Genomic DNA, 18,113 nt, shown 5'->3' on the forward strand with positions numbered 1-18,113 from the left:
TCCAACTTCCGGTTAAAATTATAATTTCCGGAACGTTGACGGTACGAGACAACAAAGCCAAGAAAGATTCAGACAGTTGTTGTATCTGTTGTTGTTAAATGTAAGTATTTGTTACTAATATTTTGATACAGCATGATTGATTCATGATGCAGGCATGTCCTGTTTAAGAGATTGAAGTCCAAGAAGTTTTGAAATAAAAGACCCAAGAATTTTTCTATTCTTTATATGAAAACTGTATTAACTATAAAGATACTAAAAATATCATTGCTCTACTATTTATCTTTATACACATTTTTCAAAGAGGAGGTGGATTCTGCTTCTGCTTCTGCCAGGTAATGGCCACAATCAACGGACTGATTATTCTGCCATGGTTTGGTGCGCATATTCGACCACCCCCCTCCCCCCAAAATTTTAGAAATTTAATTCAGCTTTGTCATCGAGGCTTTAAAGGATCATAGGATTGTCCTTTACCGTCCGGTGTCAAGAGGTCATTTTACACTATGTTAGCTTTAAATTGAGATTGTAAAAACATCTTTACCATGTTTCGTCAGAGGTCTCCAATACTTAATGGTAACTGTATTTTAGCAAAAAAATAATGTGATGCGTCAAAATCAGTTGATTTTTTTTTATTGTTTGAAAGAAAGTGTACATTTCATTGTAATGCACAAAGATGACCGTTAATGTCATTTGTCAAGATTGTTAATTTGTTTATAAAAAATTGTCATAAAGGTACCCCTATACAAATCCGGGGCATTAAGTGATATTCATGTTTGTCCGTCTGTTCTTGTACTTGCACTGTTTGCCTGTTGTCCATTAGTAACAATTTGGTTTCTGACTGATAAAGTAATGCTTGGGCACTTGTGTGACTTGATAGCGAATCTTTAGACATTTTAAAGAATGAAAAGGAATAAGAAGTCTGGACTTAAAATTTATGATTTATAACTTCGAAAAACTTCTTGGTTTTGTTTAATTTCTCATAACTGAAAAAAGTGTAATGGAATCTTGAGAAATTTACAGTTTTCAGTCATTAAAATCATTTCAAATAAAATATAAATAAACTGCTACATAACCATTATAACATCAGTCAGGGGTACTACATGTACTTGTACAAGTTATTTTTATTTACTTGAAGAAGTAAAATTTTCTCCCCTTAATTTTCTAAAAAATTTACTTGTATAAGTAAATTTTTCTTACAATCCCACAAAAGTCCTCAAGTTTTGAGATGTTAAATCATGCCTTTAATGATTTTTCCTAGGTTTGCTCAATTTTTTTTATTAGAGTTTAATGTTTCATCTCATTAATTCAACAAAGAAACTGATTGTCAAAGATCTTAAGTATTTGCACAAGGCCTTCAAAAATTGCTCCATGGGGGCTTGTAAATGAGCAGTGTTCTGAAGATAACAGACAAATGGGATTTTCATTGTCCATGAAATTACACTTAAATGATAAGTAAAGACATCTTCAAAGGGCAAAGAAATCATAAGAATTCAATAAAAGAAGATAGGATGACTTTTTTACCTATACAAGTAAAAAATCTGAATGTCTAAGGGACATAACTCAGCCAATACTTTTTTTTACCTATACAAATAAATAAAATTCACTTGTATAAGTATCCTACAAATTTACTGATATAAGTATATTACTATTACTTCTTCAAGTAGTTAAAAATAACTTGTACAAGTAGTACCCCTGACTGAACATTAATCATTCTAAACGTTTTAAACGTTAATAAATTACAAGTATATGAATTGAAAGTATCATTACAAATTCTGTTGATGCCATGAATCAATAGAATTGAGAAATTGGAAATGGGGATTATGTCAAAGAGATAACAACCTGACCGAAAGGAGATAACAGCTGTAAGCCACCAATGGGTTTACAATGCAGTGAAAAAATCATGCACCCTGAGGTGGGCCCCAGCTGGACCCTAAATAAAAATGGGTACTAGTTCAGTGAAAATAGACGTCATATCCAAAACTTAAAACTTTAACCCTTTCTTCCATAATGACGCCTTTTGACGCCACCCCCCTAACTCCATTATGACGCCTTTTGACGCCTTTTGACGCCTGTGTAGTACCTCAGTTGAAACACTTTGACTACAAAGTGTCTGCATCAGACTTAATAAAATTTGTATCCAATATGAAAAGGATATTCATAAGAATATCCGACTAAAATTTATTTGATGGAATATTTGTTTTTGGCAATGCATTTATACTTCAAATCATATTTTCAATATTTTGTTGAAAAATCCTATGCGAATCAAGTATGCAAAATATAAATTTCAATGGAGGAAAGGGTTAATGTAACATGTTAAAAGAACTAAAATTAATAAAATATTCAAGTTTTGGTTAACCGTTTACAAAAAAAACTACTACTGAGATTCATCATTATTCGTTGGATACCAATTTCGAGGGTTTCGTGGGTACGTCAGTTGAACCAAGAATTCAAATGTTCAATGAATTACAGATTTTCTACATGTTCTATAGGTTTTGCATGCAGAGAAAACCACGAAATCAAATATGCAATAATTGCAACTTTTTCTCAATCCACGAAAATTGATACCCACGAAAATAAATGAATCCACAGTATCATAAGGTTTTTATCCAATTTTTTTGTGTTTTTGCAAAAATTGTTAGCGCTAGAGAGAAATTGTCAAATCAACCTTGTTAAAAATATGAAATCTACAAATAAGTCACCATCAGCAAAATTGCCAATTGAACCCGTACAGGAGTTATTGCCCTTGAAAGATGATTTTCTCCCATGTTTGCAAAAATCATAATAGAAGAAAACTGTAAATATTAAACACCTGATGACCTGCTTATAAGTTAAAGTGGCCAAAGTTGTCAACATATATGAGTTATATCCTTGAGTGATGATTTTTGACAATGTTTAGCATTATTGGCGTAAAACTATAGTCATGATAGTGGTTGAAGGGAAAATTTTAATAGCAAAAAATATCAGAAAAATGAGATCTATATTATTTTTTTTAAGAAAACTCATATTTTTTCCAATTCATTTGAACTACGGTGGAAGGCTGTCTCATTGGCACATTTGGCAAGCATATCACACTTTTCTGTTGTTATCAACATACTCAATTTCAGTAAGAGTTTCATATATCAAAATGGGATATTTTTACTAGATTAGTGTTTTATTCTCTCAATAGTCTCTTTCATAAGCCACTTTTATATATCATCACTTTATTTAATTCTACATGTTCTAGATTAAATCTTTATCATGATTTATATCAAATCAATATCTGTTCTAATACATATATACACATATGTGGAGTAAATCAACTTTATTATCAAATATATTTCATAAATTGCCCTTTTTGTTATTGATATTTTTAATTGATATGACTACTACTTGTATTCATAAATTTCTTATAATTCTGGTTGTCTTAATATTTTTAAAAACTTGAATTATTGCATGATTATTTGTTTATTGATTGAGAGATATCATAGTCACTTTGAAGTGTAAATATAGGGATATTGAATGGTCATATTAAGTTTTTACAACATCATAAAAAAGATAACTTCATGAATATATGAATCTATTCAAGTGCTGGTCAGAAATTTTTATTTATTGTTGCAAATATTTATATTTACAAACTCAATGAGAGCAATATGAAAAAAATGGTACCATCTGCTTTAATTTTGTTATCAAATAATTGTCGAGCCTGCAACTTTGCAGAAAGCTCGACATAGGGATAGTGATCCGGCGGCGGCTACGGCGGCTACGGCGGTGGCAGTGTTAGCTAACTTCTTAAAAGCTTTATATTTTAGAAGGTGGAAGACCTGGATGCTTCATACTTTGTATATAGATGCCTCATGTTACGAAGTTTCCGTCAGTCACATGTCCAATGTCCTTGACCTCATTTTCATGGTTCAGTGACCACTTGAAAAAAAAGTTCAAATTTTTTGTAATGTTGAATTCTCTCTTATTATAAGTAATAGGATAACTATATTTTATATGTGCGTACCTTGCAAGGTCCTCATGTCTGTCAGACAGTTTTCACTTGACCTCGTCCTCATTTCATGGATCAGTGAACAAGGTTAAGTTTTGGTGGTCAAGTCCATATCTCAGATACTATAAGCAATAGGGCTAGTATATTCGGTGTATGGAAGGACTGTAAGGTGTACATGTCCAACTGGCAGGTGTCATCTGACCTTGACCTCATTTTCATGGTTCAGTGGTTATAGTTAAATTTTTGTGTTTTGGTCTGTTTTTCTCATACTATATGCAATAGGTCTACTATATTTGTTGTATGGAATGATTGTAAGGTGTACATGTCTAGCGGGCAGATGTCATGTGACCTTGACCTCATTTTCATGGTTCAGTGGTCAATGTTAAGTTTTTGAGTTTTGGTCTTTTTATCTAATACTATATGCTATAGGTCAACTATATTTGGTGTATGGAAATATTTTATGATCTTTATGTCAGTTGCGCAGGTTTTATTTGACCGTGACCTCATTTTCACAGTTCATTGCACTGTGTTAAGTTTTTGTGTTTTGGTCTATTTTTCTTAAACTATAAGTAATAGGTCAACTATATATGTTGTATAGAAGCATGGCTAGCTGTACATGTCTGCCTGGCATGGTTCATCTGACCTTGACCTCATTTTCAAGGTTCATTGGTCTTTGTTTAGTTATCTTGGTTAATGTTAAGTTTATGTGACAGTTGTTATAAAGCTTAACTTTATACTTAGGACTATCAACATAATATCAATGATTAGTATAGAAGGCGAGACATTTCAGCGTGTGCACTATTGTTTTCATAAAACTAGATGTTCTTGTTCATATTAAAAATAGATTGGTTTGCTTACCAATAATTGAATATACAATCATCGAATATAAAAAATGCTCATCTCTCTTGTCATGATTGTAGTCTGACACTGTAAATGTTATCTTCTCTTCTGAAACTACTCAGCAAAATGTTACCAAACTTTACCTAAATGTAACTTATGCAAATTGATCCATCATTTAACATAGAAGCTTATATTTCAAGCACTAAAGCAGGTCCATCTCCTGTCAATTATTCAGAAGAAGTGGAGGCTCTGTTTTGGAGTTATTGCTACTGAAATGTCTTTTTTTTTAATTTTAGCAAATTTCAGCTTTTTTTTATATCTCATAACCTATTACAACAGTTAAAGCAAAACTGTTAAAGGTTAAATTAACCAGCAGGCCAAAGTTCATTACATGGAATTTTCAGAAAAATCAGAAGACCAAGTTGGAAGTCATTGTCCGTGATATGTTATCTTTTGAAAATTTCATATCTGTTGGTGATTACCTAAAAACAGTAACAGAAAGAGAAAAAATGACCAGAACTGAAAAATCTACAACAGTCAACATGGCATTGTTTTTTTTACCAATAGAAGTTAATGCCATAGAACGATGATTTTCATCCTACAAAAGTGGTTTTTGCATATTTTGTGGAAATTGTAATAGATAAAAGATGATCAATCAACGTTGAAGAAATCCTATGTTGTCCCTTTAAAGGAGTTTTATTGTGTTTAACTGAATAATGAGACATAGACAGTGTTTCAGATTTTAGTATGCTTTTGCATTAAAATTCAAGTAATACTCAGAGGCTGATCCAGCCATTTTTAAAAAGGGGGAAGGGGGGTCCCAACCCAGGATGAAAATGGGGGGGGGGGGGTTACCAACTATATGTCCCCATTGAAATGCATTGATTGTCCCCCAAAAAAGAGGGGTTCCAACCCCCAGAACCCCCCATCAGGATCCGCCACTGATGCAAGTAGTTTTTGGCATATTGAAAATGAAGACTAAAAAGTATATATTTATATTATTCTTTTATTAACAGAAATATGATTATAAAATATCTTTAAAATAAACAAGATAAAATATCTTTAAAATAAACATGATAAAATATATACATGTAAAATCTTGAAATCTGCAATCATCCAAAACCATATGAATCTTTAAAAATGACATATCATTTACGGATCATTAACTTTCTTTTCGATAACTTTATTTAATAATCATAACATGACTGAAATTTGTTGTAAGTTATTAAATCATTTTAGATGAAATTGGTGTTAAAATACACACAAAAGAACTGACAAAATTAGCTTAGGTCTTATTTCCAGCCCAAATTAGCCTGGGTCTTATTTCTAGACCAAAATTGCCTGGGTCTTATTTCCAGATGTATTTAACTATCCATTGAGTACACAATTACCTCTGAGTACACAATCTATATTGTTATGAAATGAAGAATATATTATATAAAAAACAAAGTTGATGACCCTAGCTTGTGATTTTCCAACAGTTGAAGGAACATTTTGCATTTTTTTTACTTGCATTCTATAAATGTATACATTCTCCTTGAAAAAATGAGATCAATATAAAACAAAGATGTTGTATATGATTGCCAACGAGACAACTATTCATAAGAGACTAAATGACACACAAATTAAGAACTATACATGTAGGTCATCGTATGGCCTTCAACAATGAGCAAGCAAATACATACTTCAAAGTCAGCTAAAAAAGGCCCCGAAATTTATAACAAGAGAGAAAACTTATGGCCTTAATGCATTTTTTTCAACAATATTTAGTTAAACCAAAATATACCAAATTTTGTAATAATGTGACAACCCACTGAACCCAGACTCCATTTATTCACCTTTTTAACACCCCTCCTTGATTTTCAATATTCTACCTTTGACTTATAAAAATAAACATATAGAGAATAGAATATCTATCTTATATTTTTTTATCATATATTGAGAAGGATAAGTTACTGGTATATCGTTTCAGAAAGTTCTCGTTGCTTTTTTGCACTTCAAGTATTTTCTATTTACCCAAATTTTTATCATCTAAGAATTACACCTACTGATATTTAAACCAATAGTTCAATGTATTGTCACCCATCAATTTCAAAAGCCAAGTGTACGGTCATGTGATGGTAGGTTGTTAATTTGTTATAACTTCCCCACACCTTAATTAGCAGTGGTTGTCTGTCCTCATTGATTAACTCTTATTGTTGTTTAATCCATGACGATTTCTGACTTCATTGTTTCTATGGCAACCCTATTTTATATCTATTTAAGGTAAGAGATGTGGCTTAAAGACGTAACATTGATTTAACGTGAGACTATCATGACAGATTTTACAAGGTATATTAAATATTTATCTCATTAATTCATATTGAAACTATTATGTCAATATAAACAAACAAACAATTATTTGTCAATCTGTTTTTTTGGAGGGTGAATTTTGAAATTAAATATCAAATTTCTTTTATGATGAAAAATTATTTATTACAGAAAAAACATGTAGGAGTAACACATTTGTTTTTTCTATAATTTTTCATACATTAAATTTGAATAAAATGAGACATGGGATATATATCAATGTGACAGCTACCTAATAAAACAATTGTATAAAGTATTTATTTTATTATCTTTTTTTCTCACCATTAAATACTTCATTGATTGTTTTATTTACTTGTATACTTAAATATTGATTTTGTTCCATTACCTTCACCATTAAACGATATTAAACCAAATCAAAATAAATTTGTTATTGTAACCCTTCCTTTATATATCTTCACGATAATCGAGTTGTAGTACAAATCGTTAATTGTCCTTAGAATATATTTAGACATATTGATTGGAACCATTGATCTGTAGAACAACACACCTATTAAATCTAGTATTAATGGTCAAATTACACGATGGATAAATTTGAAGAAAAAAAACGTGTTGGGAATAAATTATCATGGAAAGTTTAAAAGAATAGACAAGAATTTGTTTTTTGCATGTTTTATTTCTTAATTCAATATAGTTATATATATAATGCTTATCTTTTAATTGACAGAAGGATTTAATTGTGTCTTTAATTAACATAAATGATGTTTTGTAACAATATTATAAAGGAATACTGTGGGTTCATTGATGTTTTGTAACAATATTATAAAGGAATACTGTGGGTTCATTGATGTTTTGTAACAATATTATAAAGGAATACTGTGGGTTCATTGATGTTTTGTAACAATATTATAAAGGAATACTGTGGGTTCATTGATGTTTTGTAACAATATTATAAAGGAATACTGTGGGTTCATTGATGTTTTGTAACAATATTATAAAGGAATACTGTGGGTTCATTGATGTTTTGTAACAATATTATAAAGGAATACTGTGGGTTCATTGATGTTTTGTAACAATATTATAAAGGAATACTGTGGGTTCATTGATGTTTTGTAACAATATTATAAAGGAATACTGTGGGTTCATGTAACAATATTATAAAGGAATACTGTGGGTTCATTATTATTTGTTAGTTACTTATTTACATGGGTACAGTTTAATCACCAAATTAAATGTTCAATGAATTACAAATTGTTTGAAGGATTTAATTAAGAATAAAGACAAAACCATGCAATCAAATATCCACAAAATGCAAGTTTTCCTCAATTCACAAATATTTGTACCCACAAAAAAAATGAATCCACAGTACCAGATAACTTTAATTTTTCTTCTTCAGGTGTTTATAAGTTGATTGTGATCTCCAATGGATGACATTACCGTGGTTACCATCAGTAATGAAAGGTGGACGTTATCTGGAGGAAAAACATGTCAGAAAAGTTTATGATACAATTGCACCAAGTTTTAATGAAATACCACAGAAAGTTTGGCCAAATGTCAAAAAATTTATCAAAAATTTACATCCAGGATCACTGGTTGCTGATATAGGTAAATAATATAAGAATAGAAGTATTATGGTTGTTTTTATTTCAAACTTTCCACTTTCACAAGTTTTAGGAATAGTGAATTAACATGAGAATGAATAAAAGAGAGAATAAAGATAACAAAGAAAGAATAAAAGAGAGAATAAAGATAACAAAGGAACATTCAAACTATTAAGTTGAAAACAAATTGACAAAACGTCATGGAAAAAAACAAAAAAAAACATGACAAAAAAGACAAACAATGGTAAACAAAACACTACATAATGACCACTGTGCATTTGAAGTAAAAACTAAGAGGGTATCAATGATTTATTTGTTAATCTACCAGTGAACAGTAAAAAGGAGGATGATTTGTATTTCACACTTGACAAACAAACAAATAACAGTCCAACTAGCAACACAAACTTTAGGAGTGAAAACATGTGCTCTAGAATGGTAAGCAGTTCCTGCTACATTAGTGACACCTGTCTTGTTTAACCTTTGTGCTCTAGAATGGTCAGCAGTTCTTGCTTCATTAGTGGCACCAGTCTTGTTTAACCTTTGTGCTCTAGAATGGTAAGCAGTTCTTGCTTCATTAGTGGCACCAGTCTTGTTTAACCTTTGCTCTCTAGAATGGTAAGCAGTTCCTGCTACATTAGTGGCACCTGTCTTGTTTAACCTTTTTGCTCTAGAACGGTAAGCAGTTCTTGCTTCATTAGTGGCACCTGTCTTGTTTAACCTTTGTTCTCTAGAATGGTAAGCAGTTTTGCTACAATAGTGGCACTTGTCTTGTTTAACCTTTGTGCTCTTAGAATGGTAAGCAGTTCTTGCTTCATTAGTGGAACCTGTCTTGTTTAACCTTTGTGCTCTAGAATGGTAAGCAGTTCTTGCTTCATTAGTGGCCCCTGTCTTGTTTAACCTTTGTGCTCTAGAATGGTAAGCAGTTCTTGCTTCATTAGTGGAACCTGTCTTGATTTACCTTGAAGTAAATATACAATGATAAGTCTTATTTCTGAAGTATCACATCAAAGTGACAGAGGCAATTTGAAATTGAAAAAACATAAATTGAAATAACGAGTCTGTCAAGTTTCATTTTGACTTAATTATTGTTTATAGTTTTTATACTAACATTGATGAGTATTTGACAATCTATGAGACTTATCATCATTATTTGTTTGATTACCTAAAATTGAGTGACAGGATTTGTAAATTAACAAAAGATACCACATTTTTACTATTACAGTTTGCGGTAATGGCCGATATCTTCACATCAATAAATCAGTTTATAAGTTTGGAGTCAATGCAGGTTATCCTTTAGTTTATCTTTTTACAGGTTGTGGTAATGGTAGATATCTTCACATTAATAAATCAGTTTATAAGTTTGGAGTCGATGCATGTTATCCTTTAGTTGAGCTGTCTGGAGAGAAGGGATATGAAGTATTAGTTGCTGACAATCAGTCTTTACCTTTTAGAGATGGAGCCTTTGATGCTGTTATCTCTGTTGGGGTGCTGCATCATTTCTCTACTGAGCCACGGAGGGTAAAGGCATTAAAAGAACTGTGTAGAATACTAAGGCCAGGTGGAAAACTCCTGGTATACGTCTGGGCCTATGAACAGAAACATAGAAGGGTAGGCCATTGTGGTTATATATACTGTAGAAACATTAATTTTGTGTGGGGTTAACATTTTGTGGTTTTGTCTCTATGTAAAATTTCATGGGGATTTAATTTCGTGGTTTAAAGTAAATAATAGTGATGTTATATTTAGTATCATATGTCCACGAAAAACAGAAATTAAATCCTCCAGGAAAATTTCTGTTTTTACTGTACATGTATTTTATCTTCAGATAGAAAACCTATTTAGCTCACATGTGAGCTTTTCTCATCACTTGGCGTCTGTCGTCGTTGTCATTGTTAACTTTTACAAAAATCTTCTCATCTGAAACTACTGGGCCAAATTTCACCAAACTTGTGTCTGATGACCCGGCCAACAAACCAAAATGGGCACCATGGCTAAAAATAGAACATAGGGGTAAAATATAGATTATGGCTTATATCTTTGAAACCAAAGCATTTAGAGCACATCTGACATGGGTAAAATTGTTAACCAGGTCACGATCTACCCCATAGTGGGTTGCTGCCACAGAATTTGTAATTTTAAGGAAATTTTGCAGTTTTAGGTTATAATCTTGAATATTATTATAGATAAAGATGAACTGTAAATAACGATAATGTTCAACATTGTTCAGCAAAGTAAGATCTACAAATAGGTCAGCATGACCAAAAAGGTCAATTGACCCCTTAAGGAGTTATTGTCCTTTGTAGTAAGTTTTTAGTCGTTAACTTTTACAAAAATCGTCTCTGAAACTACTGAAACAACCAAACTAGGTCACAATCATTATTAGGGTATCTAGTTAAAAAACGGTATTCGATGACCCCACCTGCCTACCAACATTGCCGACATATTAGAACAAAGGGATACAATGCAGTTTTCGACTTATATCTCTGAAACTTAATCATTTAGATCAAATTTGATGTAGTTAAAAATGTTTATCAGGTTAAGATATACTGTCCTGAAATTTTCAGACAAATCAGACAAACTGTTGTTAGGTTGCTGTCCATGAATTAGTAATTTAAGTTTTTGTTGTTTTTGGTTATTTATTATTTTGAATATTATTATATTTAAAGATAATTTGTAAACAGCAATAATGTTCAGCAAAGTAAGATCTACAAATAAGTCAAAATGACTAAAATGGTCAATTGACCCCATAAGGAGTCATTCCCTGTTAAAGTCAAATTTAATAATTTTTCTTAAATTTATGTAATCTTTTACAAAAGTCTTCTCCAGAAACAACTGAGACAAATTTAACCAAACTTGGCCACAAATAAGCACACCATAACCCATGGTGGTGCTCCTACTAAAGGAGGGAGATACAGAACATACATACATGAGCATTATTTAGTTTTTAAAAATGTGTCCGATGACCCTGCCTGCCAACCAACATGGCAGACATGGCTAAAAATAGAACATAGGGGGGAAATACAGTTTTTGACTTGAATTTCTGAAACCAGAGCAAAAGTATAAATGTTGCATTATTGCATGCATCAATTGTAAATAAAAATATCATGTGAGCAACACTGGCTCTTGGAGCCTCTAGTTATAAAGGTCTTTGGTAAGGACAGGAAGGAAGAAGGAGGGGGAGGTGAACATATAAACCTCCACTGAGTCATCAATAAATTCCACAGTAATAACCAAAGATCTGACATCAACACACATTCCACAGTAAAAACCAAAGATCTGACATCGACACACATTCCACAGTAATAACCAAAGATCTGACATCGACACACATTCCACAGTAATAACCAAAGATCTGACATCGACACACATTCCACAGTAATAACCAAAGATCTGACATCGACACACATTCCACAGTAATAACCAAAGATCTGACATCGACACACATTCCACAGTAATAACCAAAGATCTGACATCAACACACAATCCACAGAAATAACCAAAGATCTGACATCAACACACATTCCACAGTAATAACCAAAGATCTGACATCAACACACATTCCACAGTAATAACCAAAGATCTGACATCAACACACATTCCACTGTAATAACCAAAGATCTGACATCAACTCACATTCCACAGTAATAACCAAAGATCTGACATCGACACACAATCCACAGTAATAACCAATAACCAAAGATCTGACATCGACACACATTCCACAGTAATAACCAAAGATCTGACATCGACACACATTCCACAGTAATAACCAAAGATCTGACATCGACACACATTCCACAGTAATAACCAAAGATCTGACATCGACACACATTCCACGGCAATAACCAAAGATCTGACATCGACACACATTCCACAGTAATAACCAAAGATCTGACATCAACACACATTCCACAGTAATAACCAAAGATCTGACATCAACACACATTCCACTGTAATAACCAAAGATCTGACATCAACACACATTCCACTGTAATAACCAAAGATCTGACATCAACACACATTCCACAGTAATAACCAAAGATCTGACATCAACACACATTCCACTGTTATAACCAAAGATCTGACATCAACACACATTCCACAGTAATAACCAAAGATCTGACATCAACACACAATCCACAGTAATAACCAAAGATCTGACATCAACACACATTCCACAGTAATAACCAAAGATCTGACATCAACACACATTCCACAGTAATAACCAAAGATCTGACATCAACACACATTATGTAAATAGATAAAAAGTAGAAGACTGTGATGTATAGAAAATAACTTTTAGGCTCATGCAACATTTGAAAATATTTTGGGTTGTCCCAATCCTAACTGAATGTAGAGACAGTGGGTTGGTAGGTAGGCATTTTTTTCTTCTAAAAATAGAATTATAAGTATCAGACATGTGTCAGTCATCATGCTTATCTGATTAAAATAAATTCACAGATTTTGAGGCAGGTATTTTCTGGATTGGTATGGTGAGGACAAGAAAAGCATATATTCTTTTTATGACCTCAAGGACATGCTTCTTAAATGCCAAAATCAAAAACCAGTTGAAAATGTATGATAATTGAGTTTTTTTTTGCTTGTTGCTTTGAAAAAAATGAATTTACTTATTGGTATTAATATTACAGTTTGATGGACAAGATGTGTTGATACCGTGGCATGCTGGGAAGAAAGTCACACAAAAAGGTAGACAGTAATGCATTGACAATCTTGTATCTTACTATTTTGTTGATCATTTGTATCCATTACCAGTTCTAAGGTGCTAATTACCCCTAAATAAAAACCAAAACAAATCAATCAGCTGTTAACATTTTTCATAGATTGAAAATCCAAAAATATATATTATATGTATGAGTTTAAAAACCAAAATGGCCTACATGAAACAGTCATTTCAACTTGTAGGTTAATTAACATTTTAATGGAAATTGCTGCTTTCATTTATTGTTGCGATTTATTTTCATAATATGCATAAATGCAGGAGTTACCATAGTGATTTCAGAAAATACTGCATACCAGTAAGGCTATAAAAATGTGTTTTCTTAATTTTGCAAAACCTACCTTGTTTCAATTTTTCACATGAAATTAGAAAAAATATTGTGAACTCTCAGTAATGCATCTCATTTGAACTATGTTAGAAACCAAATACTGGGCAAACAATAAAGGGGGTAAGAATGATATATTTTAGTCTGAGGATCACTCTGATATGTTTATTTTGATGTATTTCAGGATTGTTTAATTCAGACCAGGATATATCAAGTACAAGTTCAATTAGTGAAGATGAGTCCATTGATTCTACCAGACATGTCATCCAGAGAACTGTTTCTGATCCTTCCTGTCCCTGCTGTCAACCTTCTCAAACAACCTTGATTAACAAACTTTTGTCCTCTAAACCTCTGTCAGCAAGGCAACGGTCCAACACTCTACCATCGTCACTAGAGGCTTTGACAGGTAACCATGACGATGAAAGTGAGATACAAGAAGAATGTAGAAAACTACAAATGTCTCTTAGAGAAATGTCTGCTAGTCATAATCACTTGAGTGCTTCAAATGATTCAGTATTCTGTAATGGTGCAACGAATGAGAATGATGAAGATGGGATTGTATTTGAATCAAAACATTTTTCAAACATTTCCGATTTGTCTAGAGAGAATGAAATTTCTGCTTGTGAAAAAACTGACATATCCAATCAGATTTCAAATGAACCTTGTCAGATACCAAGTCAAAATTTAGCATCGACTCACAATATTTGTGATGTGAATTCGAATGTAGGTTCTCCTGATAGTCAACTAGATCAGACAGGAATAGTGACTAATAATAATGAGAAGCCAACTAAAAAAATGTCTTTCTTTGATACAATGAAAAAACGTTTCCTTAAATTTATAGACTCGAAATTTGAAAATAAAAGTCCTACAGATCATGAGCTGTCAGCAAGTAAGAGGAAAACATCATCAGAAAACAAATCAGGGAGGCACATAAATATACAGGATGTGAATTCACAGAGTACATTTGCTTGTTTTGCTGTTAGAGAATTTCCAATGAGCAGCTGTCATAACTACAGACATTCATTGAGTTCAACTCAGGATCAAAACAGCATTCAAAGTTTCCATGATCCTGACCATCATACAACACAACCTGCAGAACGTATCTATGACAACGGTCAATTCCAGAATTATTCAACCAATTTACAAAAGGAACAGACATCATCATGGTTGTCAACAGTAGCTAATGATAGTGATTCAAGACAATCTGTCAATACTAGTGTATATGACCAATCCGTTAAAGACCCTCAAAATAGTTCAGGTCTTTCTACTATTTCGATCTCAAACTCTCAACAAAATAGTCGTTATGATCTAGAGAAGTCTCACAAGAAGATTGATAAAAATGTAAGACACAAGTGCAATAAAACTTTAATTAATGGTCATCAGGAAACAAATAGTCAGGATGTTACCAAGGTGATGAATGGTGCAAGTAAAAAACAGTGCAATAAGGTTGTAAATTTAAATGGTCACAAACAACAACAAGAACATGAAGGAGGGATGTGCAATATCAGTCATTCAGACAATTCTCAGTCAAATATTCTCAACGCTAAAACTTCAGGAAGGAGGTCACATGACAGAGATATCCCATGTGACCATGATCTGTCTCACCGACAAAATGGATCAACAGACTCAGGGATTCATAATGGCCTAAAAAACAATTCAAAGAATGGATGTGATAAATCCAGCCACAAAAAGTATTATGAAACAACAAAAACAACAGAAACAACAGAAACAAACAGTATTTCAGGGGAGACAACTACTCAACATAATATTTCAAGGGAGACAACCCACAGTCAAAACACTACATCTAATTGCTATTACAGAAGGGAAAGTAGTGGAAACGAATATGCAAGTCAATCTGAGTGTAAAAATGGGAAGAGCAGTGTCAAAAACAATTCTCCATTAAAAAATAAAAGTGATGAAATATTTCAAAAGAATGGAACAACCCACAACGATAATAGCCGAGTTAATAGAAATCAAAATCATATCAGAAGCTCAGAAAACATATCTTCTAGTCGTCTTTCTAATCAACAGTCCTTTAAATCATGTGACACCTTACGCAATGGTGCTAATTATGTGCCTTCTTCATCCTCTACAATGACAGAAGACGAGTTCCGAATGTCAACCGCTAGACTCTGTAGGTTTTATCATGTTTTCAAACAAGGAGAGTTGTCTGACTTGATTTTTAAATATGTAGATAATTTGTGTATAGTTAGTTGCACATATGATCATGGTAATTGGTGCTTAATTGCTGAGAAAATAGATAGTGATGTAAATAATGTTTGATAGCATGAAACAATTGTAGCAGATAAATGTTTCCATGGTAACTGGTGCTTGGTAGGATAGTAAAATGAAGATAAACAGAATGCTTTTTTACACATTTGTTGAACTTTTTCTTAAATATTCTACAAATTGTGTAACTGAAAACATTTTTCAAGAAAAGACAAGTGCTGATGTACTTGAAATTTCCTTTACCATGTTTACTTTGTTAAAAGTGATATTGTGATCATGGTGAAATGACAAAACACATTTAAAGTAAATACCTTTATCGTGAGATTTACTTTTGTAATAAAAAATAGGGTTGTGCCAGTTGTAACATTAAACTCAGGAAATTCAAATGAGTGAATGTTTTATATATTTTTAATTAGATTGTATTAATGAAATGGTTGATTTTATTTTTTAACAAGTGCTTGATTCTTAATTCTTTCATTGTGAGACTGATGCATGATATATTTCATTTAACAAAAGAACTACTTCACATCTTGGTGAACTGACTGACAGAGCAATGATTAATAATTTTAGGTTAAAGGTCAAACAGAAACATTCTCTAGTTATGATCAACATTGTGTACTTACATTGTACATCTAATCAAAATAATGAACATTAGTACTTATCTCACTATTTATATACATTCATCGTTTTTTGTAAGCTTTTATTATTTAAAAACTTTTTCCAACAACATTCCTGCATTGTGCCTATTTGATATTTACATTGATTTATATTACTTTTGCTCACGACTTGTTTAATGGTATGACTATTTCTACTTATACACAGTCCTACACTTTCTTTCAGTATACTGCTATCAAACTTATTCCAATGTATTCTATCATCATGATCATTCTTAATCATTATTATAAAATCTCTAACATAATCATCATAATCATGATTAATCATGATAAGTCTATTTTAGAATTGAGTAACATGATAATCATTGCTGTAACGTTTTTGAAAGCTCAATAGATCATAGATGTTATATTTTATTGGGACATAAAAGTTAACTATAGTTACACCAATCAAAACAATGGAATCTTATAAAACATATCATGTAATGTTATTATTTATCTTTAAATCACATGATCCATAAAGATTAATGCAAACATTAGATTGCTTAAACTTTCAGTCCCAACTAGTCAATTTTGAAATACATGTACATTACCCTCCTCCTTGATTTTTTTTCTCAAAGATTTAGAAAATGCTCCATCATGTTGTTCTGTTTTTGACAGTTTAAGGGGTACATGTCTTCCTGGTAGACAGCCTTTGTTTATAATAAATTTGTAAACTTGATCTATTTATTTGAAACTTTCACTTAGATTTATTTATTTATTTAACGGGCATTTTATTTATAATTGTAGATATGATATACATTATAGTCAAATGTATTTATGGTTGTATCATGTATATTGTTTTGCCAATTATTATCTTCTTATTTTTAGAAGTATAAATCAGCTTTGTATAAGATGTATAATTTATTTTTAGAAGAAATCATTTCATAAATTTTAGAAGTGATAGTTTCAGTTGTGATATAATTTATTTAAAGCAAATATAAATTTATTTATTTTTGATTGAATTATTTCTTTAGCTATTGATTTACACTGTAATATTACTGCCTTAGAAAATAATCAAACACATTCTTGCCTTCATTTGACAAATAGTTAAGCCTCAGTAGGATTTATAATAGGTAATTATAATTAGTCTTCTCAATTTTTTTTTCATGTTTGTTATGAAGATCATTGAAGGGGTGATAACTCTATCAATATCATGAATATTCTAATATGTTGTTTCACATGATATAGAAAACATATAAACAAAAATTGAAGACAGTAATCAATTGAGATTTTTTTTACATTTTTATTCTAGATTGATTTATACTTTCCCCAACCGATTAACTTTTATCACTGATTATTACTACTATTTATCACCTGTAAGCTGTAAAAGTGCCTCTCACATTTACAACATTTATTGGTTTATTAGCCTTCATAGACGTTTCTGAAATTAATTGACAGTAAAAATTGCTCAATTTTTAACATTTAAGAAATCTTTTAGTTTTGTGAATGGAAG

At 31.7% G+C, this 18,113-nt stretch overlaps 1 protein-coding gene across 1 annotated transcript; it reads left to right on the forward strand.

Annotated features, from left to right (window-relative positions):
- The first annotated feature begins 3 nt into the window (after positions 1-3).
- On the forward strand, positions 4-17,199 carry LOC143084818 (uncharacterized). The gene is made up of 6 exons (XM_076260883.1): positions 4-100; positions 7,073-7,138; positions 8,511-8,719; positions 10,028-10,323; positions 13,365-13,422; positions 13,963-17,199. Exons 3-6 carry the CDS (start codon positions 8,542-8,544, stop codon positions 16,059-16,061), a joined length of 2,631 nt encoding a protein of 876 aa, XP_076116998.1. The 5' UTR covers positions 4-100; positions 7,073-7,138; positions 8,511-8,541; the 3' UTR covers positions 16,062-17,199.
- The last annotated feature ends 914 nt before the right edge of the window (positions 17,200-18,113 follow it).

This window comes from Mytilus galloprovincialis, chromosome 8, assembly GCF_965363235.1.
Source record: "Mytilus galloprovincialis chromosome 8, xbMytGall1.hap1.1, whole genome shotgun sequence".
Taxonomy (NCBI): Eukaryota; Metazoa; Mollusca; class Bivalvia; order Mytilida; family Mytilidae; genus Mytilus; species Mytilus galloprovincialis.

Bases quoted from the DNA above. Each gene is read 5' to 3' on its own strand.
- LOC143084818 (XM_076260883.1), top strand. From the start codon at position 8,542: ATGACATTACCGTGGTTACCATCAGTAATGAAAGGTGGACGTTATCTG. The intron at 8,720-10,027 runs GTAAATAATATA...ATCTTTTTACAG, and splicing joins ATCACTGGTTGCTGATATAG to GTTGTGGTAATGGTAGATAT. The intron at 10,324-13,364 runs GTAGGCCATTGT...TTAATATTACAG, and splicing joins ATGAACAGAAACATAGAAGG to TTTGATGGACAAGATGTGTT.